General features: G+C 38.5%; 1 protein-coding gene across 1 annotated transcript; it reads right to left on the reverse strand.

Moving 5' to 3' along the window:
• Positions 1 to 969: 969 nt before the first annotated feature.
• RAB27A (RAB27A, member RAS oncogene family) lies at positions 970 to 10,082 on the reverse strand. The gene is made up of 5 exons (XM_074837834.1): positions 9,930 to 10,082; positions 8,156 to 8,241; positions 7,278 to 7,381; positions 6,395 to 6,518; positions 970 to 3,738 (listed from the first exon to the last, which is right to left on the reverse strand). The coding sequence occupies exons 1-5, from the start codon at positions 10,080 to 10,082 to the stop codon at positions 3,540 to 3,542; spliced, it is 666 nt and encodes a 221-aa protein (XP_074693935.1). The 3' UTR covers positions 970 to 3,539.
• Positions 10,083 to 14,788: the final 4,706 nt, after the last annotated feature.

The raw sequence follows: 14,788 nt of genomic DNA on the forward strand, positions 1-14,788 counted from the left end.
CCTGACTACTTGTACAGTGACAATTTTTTCCTAATATATAATCACAATTTTCTATACACCAACTTTTCTCTGCTGCCTCTTTCCTATCCCTGTGCCCAGCTCCATCTTCTGTATACCCACCCATTAGACAGTTCAAGGCAGCAGAAAGGTCTCCCTTAGCTTTCTCTTCTTAAAGCTAAGCAAACCCAGTTCTCTCTCCTCCCACCCCTTGTGCTCCAGCCCTCTCATCTTAGTAACATCTGCTGGACTCACTCCAGTATGTCAATGTCTTTCTTCTACTGGGGCGTCCAAAACAGGACACAGAACTCCAGATGTGGTCTTATAATTACTGAATGTAAGGGAAGCTTCCTCAACCTGCTGGCTTCATTTTACTAATACAGCCCCAGATGCAGTTGGCTGCCTTTGCCACAAGGGCACACTTCTGGTTCCTGGTCAACCTGCTTTTGAAGAGGATGCCCATCCCCTTTTCTGCAAAATGTTTTTTGAGCCAGTACTACTGCACGGGGTTATTCTAACCTAGATGGAATACTCAGTCACACTTGCCCTTGTTAATGAGGTTTAGTTCCGTTCACTTCTCTTGCCTGTCAAGGAACCTCTGAAGAGCAGCTGTGTCCTCCAGCATATCATAACCTACCTGGTAATCTACACTGCTCTTGATGGAATCAGCTGTTCTGAAAAATTAGGCTCCTTACCTTTGTAGAGCAATAGATTTTACAAAATGTACTGCTTGATTCCCTTTGTTCTGAACATGCTACACGTGCACATTAGCAGCTTTGAGAATATCTTATGAATACAGAAGTGTTGCCTCTATTTTCTTCTATGGGTTTGAGTTCCTTGTGGCATCACCCAGGATGCATCAGGCCTCCAGCTGACTGGCTCAGTCGGTGCAAGAGGGGAAAATCAAGTACGACCTAGGTCACAGAAGAGAACTTTAGATGCATTTGAACTAAAAAAACCACAACACGTAGGGACAGTGCAGAAGGACACAGACTGATATTGAACTAAGACAACAGGAAATGTTACAATTCAGTTCAACAAATGCTGACGAGGTTCAGATCAGGAATGTTTAACTATTTTATATTAAAAAGAAATCCTGGGATAAATCATCATAATGGAAATCCTTTCCACAACTTTGTTCCATTACAGATCAACATTTTAATCTGACACTGTATGGGAACAACTTTTCTTGAAATAACAGTATCTTACCACATAAGAATTCTTTGGTTGGTTGTTTTTTAAAGACACTGCTAGACTAGTGAGAATAGTGTAATTCACTGACAAGAAACATTTATCATGACTGGGATGAGAGTTAAAAAGGGAACAAAAGTTGTCACAGAATAATTCAACCAGATAAATCTTACGGCACATTTCAAAGGCTGACATCAAAGCAATTTTATGTAGACACTCTTTATACGGTAAATAATTGAATATAATATGCATGACAAATATATGACAGTTTCAGTATTTAATATTTAATATCCAATATCCAATTTAAACATAAGTATTCAAAAGAAAATATTTTTACACCATTTCAGTAGTCACTTAGCTCAGTAGTTGATTGCAATAATCTTTAATATTTTCAGGAACTAGATGGAGCTGTAAGCACAAAAACTCCCGTTAAAGTTAATGCATGACAAAGTTCCACTGCAACCCTCTGAAAAGCAAAGAGTTACATTAAAAGAAATTCGGACACTGAAGTATATTGAAAAGTATTGTGTCCTACAGTAGAGTTTGATACTCTACTGGTCAGAAACATGATGGTAACTTCAAAAGGCACTCTGAGTTAAACTACAGTAACTCGGGTCCACAAGTATTTTAGAATCTTGTTATTGTATAGTAGAAAAAAACTCCTATATTTATTCAATATAAATTGCTTTCATCTCTGTCCTAGCCCTAGAGCAGTCAAATTATATTGCACTTTTAAAATATTCTGTGTAGGCTGTGATAAAAATCTAATATTTACATGTTGTGTTTGTTAAAGAACAATGCATTACTTTGTAAAATATTTTAAGAACCAAGTTTTAACACTTGTATTATTAATATAATCAGAGGCTACATTTTTTTTTTTATTAGCTCCTATTCTAGGAACATTTTTGGTCCGTCAAAAAATTTGTTATGCTGCAGTTCATCTTCACAACTGGTATCAATGCTTGCCTGAAATTGCAGTAGTTAGAATGTTTAATTAAATAAATACATAGTTTCTAAAGGAGTAATAACTTCGGAGTTTTGTAAACAAACTGCTGTGGAAAGTCTGTATCAAGACTCTATTTGGCATCTTATGACTTTAAGTGGCAATACCTTACAGTTATACCACCTCTGCCAGGGTAGAAAACAGTTTAGTAGGCACATCTTATAAATCAGTCTGGAAAATGACCCCAAAAATACTGATTGTTCCTTAGGTTGTATGAATAAATAAAAACGATCAAAAAGCAACTCTATTCTTTTTTAAAGACAACCTAAAAGATATTAACAAGACATAAGTGAATATATGATAACCAAGATGTACAGGACACAAAGGCTGGCAGAATAAAGTGAGCATTATAGATTTATAGAAGTACTAATCTAGACAGAACTGGTATCTTAGCTGCATCTCACCAGAAGAAAATCATAATTCATTTTTCAATCCAAATTTGAAGAAACATTCCAAATGTGTTTGGTAAAACAAATTCAGTGCAAAGCACTAGCTCTGATGAAATTTTGCTGACAACTAGGTTGCCCTACATTCCTGTTAAAACATGAGTGGTGAAAAGAAACGTAACAGATGTACAGTTATGCCATTTACATATAAATATATGTATATGCATGTTCTAGAAATTCAAATGACGTCAGGAGGTCTCATAGCCTGCGTTGAATATATTTTATATAGTACAGTTGTAGTTTACATGTTCAATTTCATGACATACCCAAAGTGCTCTACATATGCACTCCTGTGCTTCTTTGTAGTTTTTTGTTCTACACAGAATAGCTTTCTTTGGGTTTTCATCACTAAAAACTGATGGTTTGAGAGAGCAAGGAAAAGACACTTGCAGGTTCTTGTGGAAAACACAGGATTTGCTCTTTAAGATTGTTATTGATTGATGAAAAGATTAAGTGATTCTGTTTAAAACCAAGAACCATGTTGCTAAGCTTGCTGTTAGTAGAGACTAAGAGCTATCACAGTACCTAATCTAAATGCCTAGTCTGTGTAGATAATAGAGTCTTCAGAGGGCAGTTGAAAATCCGTCAATTCAGAAAGCTACCCTTTCTCACTGCCCATACAGAGGGATGTTTCTAAATTTGGTAAAGAAAATTCCTCTCCTTCCCTCCCCTCTAAAGTAGAGACTTAAAGGAATATCCAGTGCTACACCAAATTAAACCTCTGTCCTATCAAACTGCATACCTCGCAAGCAAAGCTCAATGTTGTTTGAGAGGAAAAAAACCAAAAATTAGTATCAAGAATTAATATAACTAAATAACTACACAGTGTGATTTGTCCATAAGTTAAACACTTAAGCTGCAACTGTACTATATCATATGCATTGAAGTTGATTGTAACTGAATTAACAGCCACATTTGCCTTTTTCTTGCTCCTCGTTCAGTTGTTCTGTAGAGCTGTGCCCATTGGAGCGCACTACCCCTTCTGGGATCCAGGATTTATCCACACACCGTTCCATGCGCTTCATAATGAGGTCAAGCAGAGTTTCAATGGCTTTGCTTACATTATTCCCATTAGCTGCGCTGGTTTCAAAATACGGTATTCTGTAGAAGACAAAAAACACAAGCTTACATCACAGAGTTTATATTCATAGGAGAAAAACCAATACACGATTATTGCCACATACTTAAAAATCACACAAATGCTGTTACTGCTACTCCATAGCAGAAAGACACTAAGTATTCAGTGGTCTGAAATGCAAAAGAAATTAATGAAATAGCTGGCTCTGTAAGTAGGGCAGAAGCATAAGCTTTAATTTACATCATGGAGTCCACAATTTACAGAGGCACTGGTCAGTATGAGTTCCCAAAGTTATGCTCCAGAGGTCCAGCTTTTTCAGCTCTGTTCCCCACAAGAGATGCAATTACTTTATATGGCCTTGTGTGCATAAGTCTTCTCCTTACATATTTCTATCTACATCATCTAGGGAGTTGTTGCAAGAGAGAGAATACTAGCATGGACGCTCCCCTGCAGGCAAGGCAGTAAAGACTCCTAATGTGGTACTCTTATCACTACAGAAGGGTTTCTTCTGCTGACACCTCAACTCTAAACTCTTACATGAAAAAAATAAATTAGAAAACCCATAATCTCAGTGCTCAGACTACCTATGTCTTTGTTAACAAAAGTTTCTGGGCACCTTGGTATTGAAAATACATTGCTAGTTTTCATTATTGTTGTGGATCAGGATGTTTCAATGGTGGGTCTGTAGGCTTCGACCTTCTGTGCTCGCTGCTCTCCACAGGGTGGTGCTACATTAGTGCTACTCCTCAAGTGACTGATACAATCACTTCATAACTTTAAGATTTCTTACTTAACTTGCAAGATTCAATGAGCTGTCAAAATATTAACTTTCTGTCTCAGTGTGTAGGTGTCCTGCAATCATTTTCAAAATACATCGCTTACCAGTACAAGGCCTTTCCACAGAAAGAGGATATTCACTATCTCACGCTCTTCACTCCACTAGGATTTATCTTGCTTCCTCTCAGGAGCAAGTGACCCCTATCAGCTATCCTGTCTCATCTCTACAGGGCAGAGAACTTTGTAACCACCTATAGACTGAACGTGATCTATTACTTTGACTTTTAGCTCCCTATTCCTAAATTAAGTTAGTATTTTCAGCCACAAAGATGAATATTTCATGAATTATTTCCAGAAGTCACATACAGAGATCTCTTTCAGATCTTTTAAGAAATGACTACATGCCATCTGCTGCTGTTTAGAAGTTTTTGCTCCTTCACAAGCAGCTACCATATGCACTTGCTGTTGTCTGTGTGACATGGACTTCAAGCAAGCATTTTCACAGGAGAAGGAAAAAGAAAGAAGGTAATATTGCACTAAACCAGTTTGTCTCTAATAGACAGATTGCTTCTGATTTGCCTCCAATGATTCCCTGAGGTCAAGGAAAGCTAATTTGTGACTATGTGATAAGAAACAGCACAGCACAACAGGACTAGACCTGCAGAACAGGGCAGTTAGCACTGAGGGCCTCGTGTTCACACTGTGCATGTTTTATGGGCTTTCCTTTGGACCAGCACTAATCTCTTCCCCCGGACTGAATGCAGATTACTGGCTGGAACACATCATCTAGTTTAGTTTTCAACTGAGAAGGAATCCAGTTCACATGCTAGAAAGCTGCTCCACTATGTGAATCAACTCCAATAAATGGTTCAGAAGATTTGCTTCAGAAGTGCACTTCTGATCCACACTGAAATGCAAATGTAATCCAGAGATGAGACCCACTGAAGAGTTAAAGGGGTCTAAGAGTACTATGGGATTAACTAGTGTCTGATAGGAATAAAGATTTCACACAGTTCCTTTAGGGACACATGACCTGTGACTGCAGGGAGGGGTGAAGGGCAAGGCTGCGCTGTCTGTCTGCTGGTCTGACTCGGTTTTCAGACTCCCTGGGAGTCTGTGAGAGTCCAGATGCCTGCAAGAAAACACAGCTGATGCCTTTGAGGCTAAGTCACTATGAATTCACCTAAGGTACAGTCCTAACAAACCTGCTGGAACAGTTGAGGGAAGAGTGAATGGGGAGGGGACAGAGAACTGGGGAACTGTGGTCTGGACCAGAACTGCTCTTCTGCAGGAACCCAGCACTCTCTACGCAGACTCTCTGAACGCTGGTGAACGGGTCCCAAAGCTCTCAAAGAAACTGAGGCCGCATGTTTCCATGGCCAGGCCAGAGACAGGTTGTAGGCTGCCCTACAACAAACTTCTGTAAAACAACTCAGCTTATAAATTAGGGCATTATTGTGTGGTGATATTTTTGTTTCCCCTGAAATCTGATGTGACACTCATCACCTCACCAAATGCTCTTCTGGATTTCACTTTGTAAGTGACCTGGGTTTTCTCTGCCCTACAGAAAGCCTCAGCACAGGCAAGAGCAAGGAATTAGACCCCCATCATTCACCTGCCTCTCCAGCTTCATTCTATCTCTTTTCCAGAATGTTTATGAAAATTTATTTGTTTACTGCCAAGGAAAGAAGAAGATTAACCAGTCTCCAGTGCAACATTATTGCAATACTAAGTATGAGTTTTTAGGCAATGCAGAAAACATTAATCTCTGACAGAAAAAAAGATGCCGGGCAGTTAAGCATTCTACAATGCTCACACAATAACCTTTCAGTATACAGAAAAGCCATTACAGACATTTCATTCTGCTTTAAACACAGCACTAACTGGAAGGAAGTTACTTACCCATATTTTTCTGCAAGTTCCTTAGCCTCTTCTTCTTTCACCATTCTTTGGTCTTCTAGATCACTCTTGTTTCCACATAATACAATGTCAGGGTTTTCACAATATGCATGCATTTGTAGCTGACCTAACCGCAACAACATGAATAGGGGTTACAACTTACTGTCACACACAAAGCTTAGTAAGAACACTACCACATTTCAGGGTCACAAAGCCCTTCAGGAAAATGACTCTTTGAAAGACAGAAAACAGGTATGTTCTCTGTTATCTCACAGGACTTCTGCTATGACACTGAGGAGCCAGAGAACAGTTGGACATCCACTACCATGTACCCAGTGAAAAAGCCAAGGAACAAGTCGGGGGAGCAGAAGCCTGACAAAGTAAACACAGAAGCTGTGTATTTGTAGCTTGAATCATGCTCACCAAGCATCTTCAGTGAGCTGCCAGTAAAAGATATACTTCCCTCCCCTGATAGATGATGCAGTTTGGGAACTCCTTCACCTAGATATACCAGCCTAGTAACATCTGCCTTCCCTTAAGTTTTGCTGACAAAGCTTCAGATGAGTCAGAATAGAGTTTTGCATTGGCTTTCACACACTTAAATTACTGAAGATCACCAGAGCCAGGGATATGACGTTCTCCCAGCTTGCTTTTATGTAGGCTAAGATTCAAGTTCAGTAGCAAAGCTGAATTTCAGGTAGAACGCTGGAAGCTACCACTACCAGCTCTTACAATTATGAATGCAACATTTACTTTCTTTTACTGAAAGCTATAAAACAAGTATTTTCAGTTCTATTCTCAGTGAGACTCCATATTTACAAACACAGCCCCCTTCCCACCCATGGGAGAAAGAAAGAAAAAAAGAAAAAACAAAGAAAAGCCATACTTATCCAGTTCCTGACATTCAGAAAGCTTTGCTCATTTGTCAGATCAAATAGCAGAAGAAACCCCATGGCGTCTCTGAAGAAAGCTGTTGTCAAGCTACGAAACCTGGACCAGCAAAGTGAAATTAGTTGGCTCATCTGACAAGTTACTTTGAAAATATAATTGCATACAGTCATAAAACTGAGGTAACTTAAGACTGAATTAACTAGAATGAAATACTCATCATAAATGTTTTGCTGATGTAGGGACTGCAACAGGAATTGCTAACATTACTACGGTCTAATCAAGGCCTAAAGAAGGAGACAGTTCACTTGACTGTGAGAGCTTTAGATAAAGTCTTCTACTATAAAGCATGACTTGATCAAGATTCAGAAATTAGAATAAGAATGAAGTTCAATCCTTGAACAGAAATTTGCCCCCTATACACACCAGTGCTTGATTTTAAGACTATCAACCACTAGGATGCTAGTCTTTTGATAGACAAATAGAAAAGAATCCTTTGAGGTGATTTCACCTGTCTGACTTTCCCAAGACCTCAACATATTTACAGAAACTTAAGGAAAAAAGGGGGGGGAAAAAAAAAAAGCTTTAAAAGCATCTATATGCGTGGACCACAAAAAAAATAAGCCGAGAGTTTCCAAAAGACAAAAAGCAACAATTACAGTCTTAATGGTCTACATCTGTAAATTACAGTTGTAATTTAATGGGTATTCATAGGAAAGTTTCCATCACTGCTAAAATCGAGGTAAGTGCACTTTCACATCTTGGGTCCTACAATTAAAATGTAACAATCAATAAAGGGAATTAATGTACTTGGTTCCATTTGCATCTAGCTTGATGACAACTGCCTTACTTGCTAGGTGGGGGGGTGGAACATACCTTTCCTGCCCTGCAGTATCCCAGAGCTGAAGATGTATCCTCTGTCCTCTGCCACCAATGCCATCTGGCCCATTGGGTCTATACACCTGTAAAAGGTAAAAATTTGCAAGACTGAGTGTTAACAGTCCAGTCTCTACAGAACACAATATAACTGACATTTAAAGTCATTAAATGCAGCAAAACTAGCATTGCTGATGAAAAGATCCCAACTACAACTCAACCCCTCTGTTTTATAAGACAAAAGTAATATGGGTTGCAGTTTAATTTTTCATCCAATTGAATATTTAAAAATAAGGGAAAAAGTGAAACTGGAAAAACATTATCCAATAGACCAGGGACTCCACACAGATATTTAGAGTGGCCATTACATTTCATTAGACAAGCTTAATTTTAGTATTTTGATTTTCTCTTTTTTGCGATTATCTTGTACCCTGTTCAAATTAAAATGTAATTATAAGAAAGCAACAATAAAATCATGCAATCTGGCAGTACATTTGTACCACTAACAGAACGCTGTTAGCAAAACAGAATATACTTATAATGACATCTCTTCTTAGCTGCCAAAAGATTGCTGAAAAAGAGCCGAGGGTAGATCTTATCATATCATAGCTTAAAAAGCAGAAATTGGATGATAACAATAAAAGCTGAAAAGTTTATTCAACATGAAAATATAATTAAGGGCATCTGTTAGCTTTGTAAGGATCAGATAAAAATAGACTCATTTCCTGTTTAGAACACTCCACATTAGGTTGTCTTCTTTACCTTCAACTGTCGTTGTACCTAAGATTACCAGAGTTACAAAGATACCTTTAGAGACACATAAATCTGCTGAATTTGTGGATTATATGAATCAGGTTGTGAAACCTAAATCTTATCCTGAGTTATCAAATATGCTGATCAAGTTAACCCACCATGTTTACTACACCACAGAAGGAATACTAACATTCAGGAGACCAGTTTCACATTCATTAAGATATTTACTCCTTACATTACTGTGGTGCATGTCATTCATCAAAAGCCAGCCTGCACAATGCCTATTACACCATCCAGACTGATGGACACTTGGGAAATCATCAGACTACACTGAAAGGCATTTAATACTTCTACGTAAGAATGAAAAAAAAAAAACCCCCAAAACTTATGCCAACTCAATTTCTCAGTACAGTAAGGACTAGCATCAATTGGTTATTGTAACGCAGCTTCATATCAAAAGTATGTTTGCCTAGTTTAATAACAATTCAGGGGTTAAAAATCCCCAAACCCACCTACCTTATTTCTTCACAATTCTTCTCTGATAGAGAAGCCAGATCAGCTCCATGTACCATGCTATCCAATTTCATTCACGTTTTAAAACAATTTTAAAATCTACATTGCAGTCTTTGTTCACTAGCCATTTCAGCTCACAAACAGCAAAACCATTTTTACTACAGCCCAATCCTTGATCAGAGTTCAACAATAGAAGTCCTACTCCAGGTACTATGTGCACAACTCACAAAGTAGGTACACTCATCAATATTTGCTGAGCAGTAAAGAAGTAGTTCCTTAGAATCAGCTCTTCTTACTTTAACTTTGGGTGAAGTGGGGGGGACAACACACAACAACAAAAATAACCAGGTAAAATGAGATCACTTCCCTGTCACAAGATTAAGTGCACAGTAACTATTGATTGCATGCCTACATGTAAGGATCGGCAGGTCACATTTTTAAAAAACAGATTCTAGCCATCACCAAGACAGATGCCATTTAAAGCAACACACTCTTTGTGAAAACTCACCACTCTCTTTTCCCGAAAGTCAATGCCCACCGTTGTGATAAATTTGGAATTAAATTTGCCATCCGTATATTGGTAAAGAAGGCTGGTCTTTCCTACTCCAGAATCACCAAGTGCTAGAAATTTTATGAGGTAATCATAGTCTCCATCAGACATAGTGATAATTCAGGAGACACCTTAAAAAGCAAAGCAAAAAGGATTCGTTAGTCAACAACTCTGCCTAGGCTTCTTTTGACAAGTGTTTAAATACAAATCACTATCTGAACTACAAAGCATCCAGCAGTGAGACCAGTTCTGTATGCTTCTACACTGGTTTCACCTTAAACTCTCAATTATGCTAATTATCAATATGGAATTCAACTGTACCTGAAAAAGTGCAGAATTAATTTTGCTACATTCCTCTTACTAGAAAAAGAAGGCAACACAATTTTAACTTCTTCAGAAAAGACTGAAAATCAAGGTCAAAGTATTCAAGACATCTGGAACATAAACTGCAGAACTGTTTTTAATCTGCATGGAAGCTGGCAAAAGTTATGTCAACACACCAGCAATGCAGTTCTGACCTCACAGTCATTGTGACATTATTAACATATGCAAAAAAATTTTTTTGGAGACTGTCCACTATATTTAAATAAAAACGACAATCATTTTCTATCGTAATAGTTATTTTTAAGTCCTGAAAAAGTTTTTTTCATATGAGGAGAAAAAATAACCAAGCAGCATTTTGTGGTTGGGGTTGGTTTTTTTTTGTTTAGAGAACCAATTTTCAAAGTTTTTAAAGTTTTTATCATGATCCTGAATTGCCATTAAACAACACACATGTTTTCCTGTGGCCCATACACATGTAAGAAATTTCTCTCTATCCTTTCTGTTGCCTTTGAAAAAATAACCATATTAGATATAGTCTGATCAAAGTGCAGGAACAGCTACAACATATAACAAAAGTCCCTGGCAAATTTCATATATACTAGAAAGACTGATGTAAGTGCACTAGTACTTTTCTGTTGAGTAGCTACTGAGCCTCTCTTCCCCCAAAACAAACAGTAGAGAGCTGCCTTATGTTGTGTTCAAAGACATGAACATGAAAAGATAAGCCCAAAATAGCCATTCTAAAAGCAACATAAAACTGGCATTAAATTGCCTCTTATGAAAGAGGGAAATAAGACACCGAAATACAAAAAATATTGATGTTGAAATAAAATACCAAAAAAATTTAAAACCTGCTGTTTCAATTGTAAATAAGTATTTTTGGGACTATTTGTTGCTTGAACTAGATAAAATTATTCACTTCAAGTCAAACAGTGCAGTAGTTTGCATCAATGGCAAAACACCAATTCATTTCTTGAGTATCAACTCACAGCTTGAGGTTTGGAAGAAACTCCCTATCTCAAGTATGTGAACGTCAATCACCACCATTAAGCTAAAGCCATAACAATCTTTAAAGCTTCAACTTTATGTTAATACTGCTCTTGGTTAAAAGACAGAACTGTGATTAGTCGACTTAGCCATGACTGGACTTACCACGATCAAACACAGACTATGGTCAGATTTATACCCAGATACTCTCCAACTGAAAAGTCAGTGGAAAGCATCTGATACTTTTTTGCCATTTCCAGTTTTGAAGTCTCCCTTTCCCTAGACAAGGCATATTTTACATTATGCCATCAACGACAGTGAAACCTTGCAGGAAAAGCGTTTTAGGTGACAAGAGTTCACACTCACTACAACACCACAGCCAGCTCATTCACTTGCCCCTGTTGTGTTCCAATACAAAGTTTTGCAACAGAGTAAAAGATTGAAACAAAAAAACCCCACAGTAATAGTTACCAGTGAGCTTTTTACATAAATACACCACAGCTGCAGGCCTGCAACCACCACACAGGTCTGAAAGAACAGCGTATTCAAGTAAGCAAGTTGAACAGGCAGCCACACACTGATGTAAGAACATTTTTAAAAGAAATTAAAAGCCCCGATCCATTAGACACACTCATACATACCAGCAAGAGGGGTTTGGGTGTTTTTGTTTTTTAAATCCTCTCTCCTGCTGGGGGAAAAAAAAAAAAAAAGTAAAATCAGATTGCCTACCTTGTAGCTCTACAAAGTCATTTCATTGAAATGCACTAGAAGAAAGGGAAAAATATTTTTAAAAGCAAACAAGGAGGTTTTTACTAAAGACTGGATTGGATTTAGACTTCCATCTTGTATATAGTGTTTCTTTCACCCTCAGATGTTCTCCAAGGGCAAAGGGCTGTGTAGGCTCCCCCTCTGCTCAAGTACAAGTTCTTTCAGCTTCAATACTCCTAAATAAATTGTTGCTTTGAAAGGCTTAAATGCAAATCTAAGGGCCAGTATTTTATACAAAGACAAGCTAGCTTCATGTCTTTTACTATGCATTCCACCTATACAGAAGTATTTGCCTTGTTTTGTTGGTATTTTATTAACTAGCTATAGATACCTAGAACATATTTTAATAACAGATACAAATGATAGTGCCACCTAATCACTGCTAATTTATGTTGTAAGAAAGCTAATTTATCATGTGCCCTGTGCGAGACCTTACAGAAGAAGAAAGGGCACTACAGCTCTTACTTGGAGCTATAAGGAGCTGTTACAGTTCAGCTGCACTCTTCCACTGGACAGAGCTGGGTGAAAGCTCTGGTTAAAACAGAAAGGTCAAGGTAAGACCTTGGGGAAGTAAAACCTAAAGTCATTGCTAGTGTCATATCTGATCTGTATAGTATCTGTTTGGACAAACAATCCACATCATTCCGACCACTTAAACCTCAATTCTCCATAAGGCTGGTAACAAATACCATTTGCAAATAGAAGACTAGGAGTCCTTCACAGGAAGGCCATAAAAACGCCTTCTAAAGCATTTGCTTGAGAAGGAAATTTCTCCTTAGGGTTTTGAAATGCACACACCTTTCACTGCACCCCATAATGTCAATCTATTATTCAAATATCTCCAGGGAGTGGTTCCTGTGAAACCCTGCACAGTTAACCTATCCTGGGAGACATGCAAAGAGCTATTTTCATAGCAGTTTCAAGCCTTGTCCTCCTCCCTGTACAAATATTTAAAAAGTGATCTCCACCCTCTACTTCTGAGACCTGCAGTCCTAGTGCCCAGACACATCCAACTCCACATAACAGAAATAAGAATATAGTCACAGCAAAGCATATTCATAGCTAAAACTGCTGTGGAGTTTTAAAAGTCATGGCCCTGTTACTAAAAACCCATCCCATTTTTTCCTTCCAATTTTGCTTTTTTTAAAATTAGGCTTTATAGCTTCGCACCTTCCAGTCCTTCCTTCCATATTTCTATACCTCATATATCAGGACAGTGGGAGGTAGAAAAGAAAGAATCAGAAAAAAATTGATGATACAGTTAGAATTCATCAGGTCATCAAAAGAAAAAAGAAATCTAATTCATTTTAGAATGATCATTCCCAAATCTTGCTTCTAAGAGTAAGAACCCGTTGGCTGAAAAAAATTCACTGATGGACACAGTTTTAGGCTCCAGATCAAGCCCACCAGGGTTTTGCCTTTTGTAAACCCCTCCTTAAATCCCCGTCAGCTCTGGCTTTGCACTTTGCCTAGCATGCGGATGGACAGGGGCTATGAGCAAGTGCTGGGAAAACTCCACGGGCCTTTTCCATTGCTGACAGGAACACCACAGCCATCACTTAAGCTGAGCCTGTACAGCTGCCACTCTGGAGCCTCCACATACACACACGTGCAGATCGTGGATTGCTAAGAAGGGATGCTCTGCAAAGCAAGTGCTGCTCTTGTTCTGTGGATTTTTTAGTCCAAGGTACTGTCACATTAACAGGCATCAATGCTAACAGGCTCATATTTTTGCCTCCAGGACGCAGATATCACAACCCTATTGTGTGATAAAACATTCAAGACTACAGCAGTGTTGCTCCTGTATAAATTAAGAAAATTAGCTTGGCATGCAGGGTTTCCCCTGTGCAGTATGGGGACAGGAAATATGCTTTCTTAACTGGCCTTGCACAAAACATGCAACTCCTGGGCTGCTACAGAACCAATGGAGGGGAGAAAGAAAGAGGAAGAAGGCACAAAGAGATGAATAAATGAAAACACAAGCCAAAAAAAAAACCCACCACATTGAGCTGCAAATCAAAATGTGTACACACACACACGGAGTGTAAAATTCAGGAAATCTGAACATGCTCTTAATCAGACAGTCCTCAAGCACATCAATTTAAAGTAAGTATACCACTTACCCCAAACACTGCTAAAGGAATAGTTAGGCCACACTGGAGATAGTACTTCCAGCAGGAGTATTTTTCTAGCACCACCTTTTTAGCACACAGCCAAGAGGCTTACGTGTCACCTGTTTGCATTCATGTTGATGGGTGCTCAGAGATAAAGAGGTGTGCCTCATGTCTCCATGTTTAAGGAGGGTGCTGCCTGACAGCATGGCTGGGAAGCAATTATATAGTTCACATCCCATTTATTCCTAGAGGCAAACAGCATTTCAGAAGAGATTTGTGCATGACCTACCCAGGAGCAGATCTAAAGTATCTGCCAAATCACCCACACGCCCTAACACAATTACATTGTTCCTAACAAGTGTTTTCATGCAAAAATGTATTAACGATGGAGTATATGGATCACAGCTGTTCAGTTCCATTTCTTCTCTCTCCAGTTTGAGGAGGACACAGCAGTCTCTAACGTAAACTGCTGTTTTCTTTCTTTCTTGTACAGACTGGAAGACACTGCGTTGCCCCATGGGTACCACAGTGAAAGCCATCTTTACCACAGATTGCTAAAGAAGAGAAAAATTATTCTTTGGCAAAGACTGGAACATAAGGTATTATTACATGTGACATGACTTC

This window comes from Strix aluco, chromosome 12, assembly GCF_031877795.1.
Source record: "Strix aluco isolate bStrAlu1 chromosome 12, bStrAlu1.hap1, whole genome shotgun sequence".
NCBI classification, from domain to species: Eukaryota; Metazoa; Chordata; class Aves; order Strigiformes; family Strigidae; genus Strix; species Strix aluco.

What these genes read in the sequence shown, in the direction of transcription:
- RAB27A (XM_074837834.1), bottom strand. Translation starts at nt 10,082, where the DNA reads ATGTCTGATGGAGACTATGATTACCTCATAAAATTTCTAGCACTTGGT. An exon ending in GATACTGCAGGGCAGGAAAG is followed by an intron (nt 7,382 to 8,155) that starts GTATGTTCCACC and finishes TTGCTGGTCCAG; the next exon opens with GTTTCGTAGCTTGACAACAG. An exon ending in GAATGTCAGGAACTGGATAA is followed by an intron (nt 6,519 to 7,277) that starts GTATGGCTTTTC and finishes TGTTGCGGTTAG; the next exon opens with GTCAGCTACAAATGCATGCA.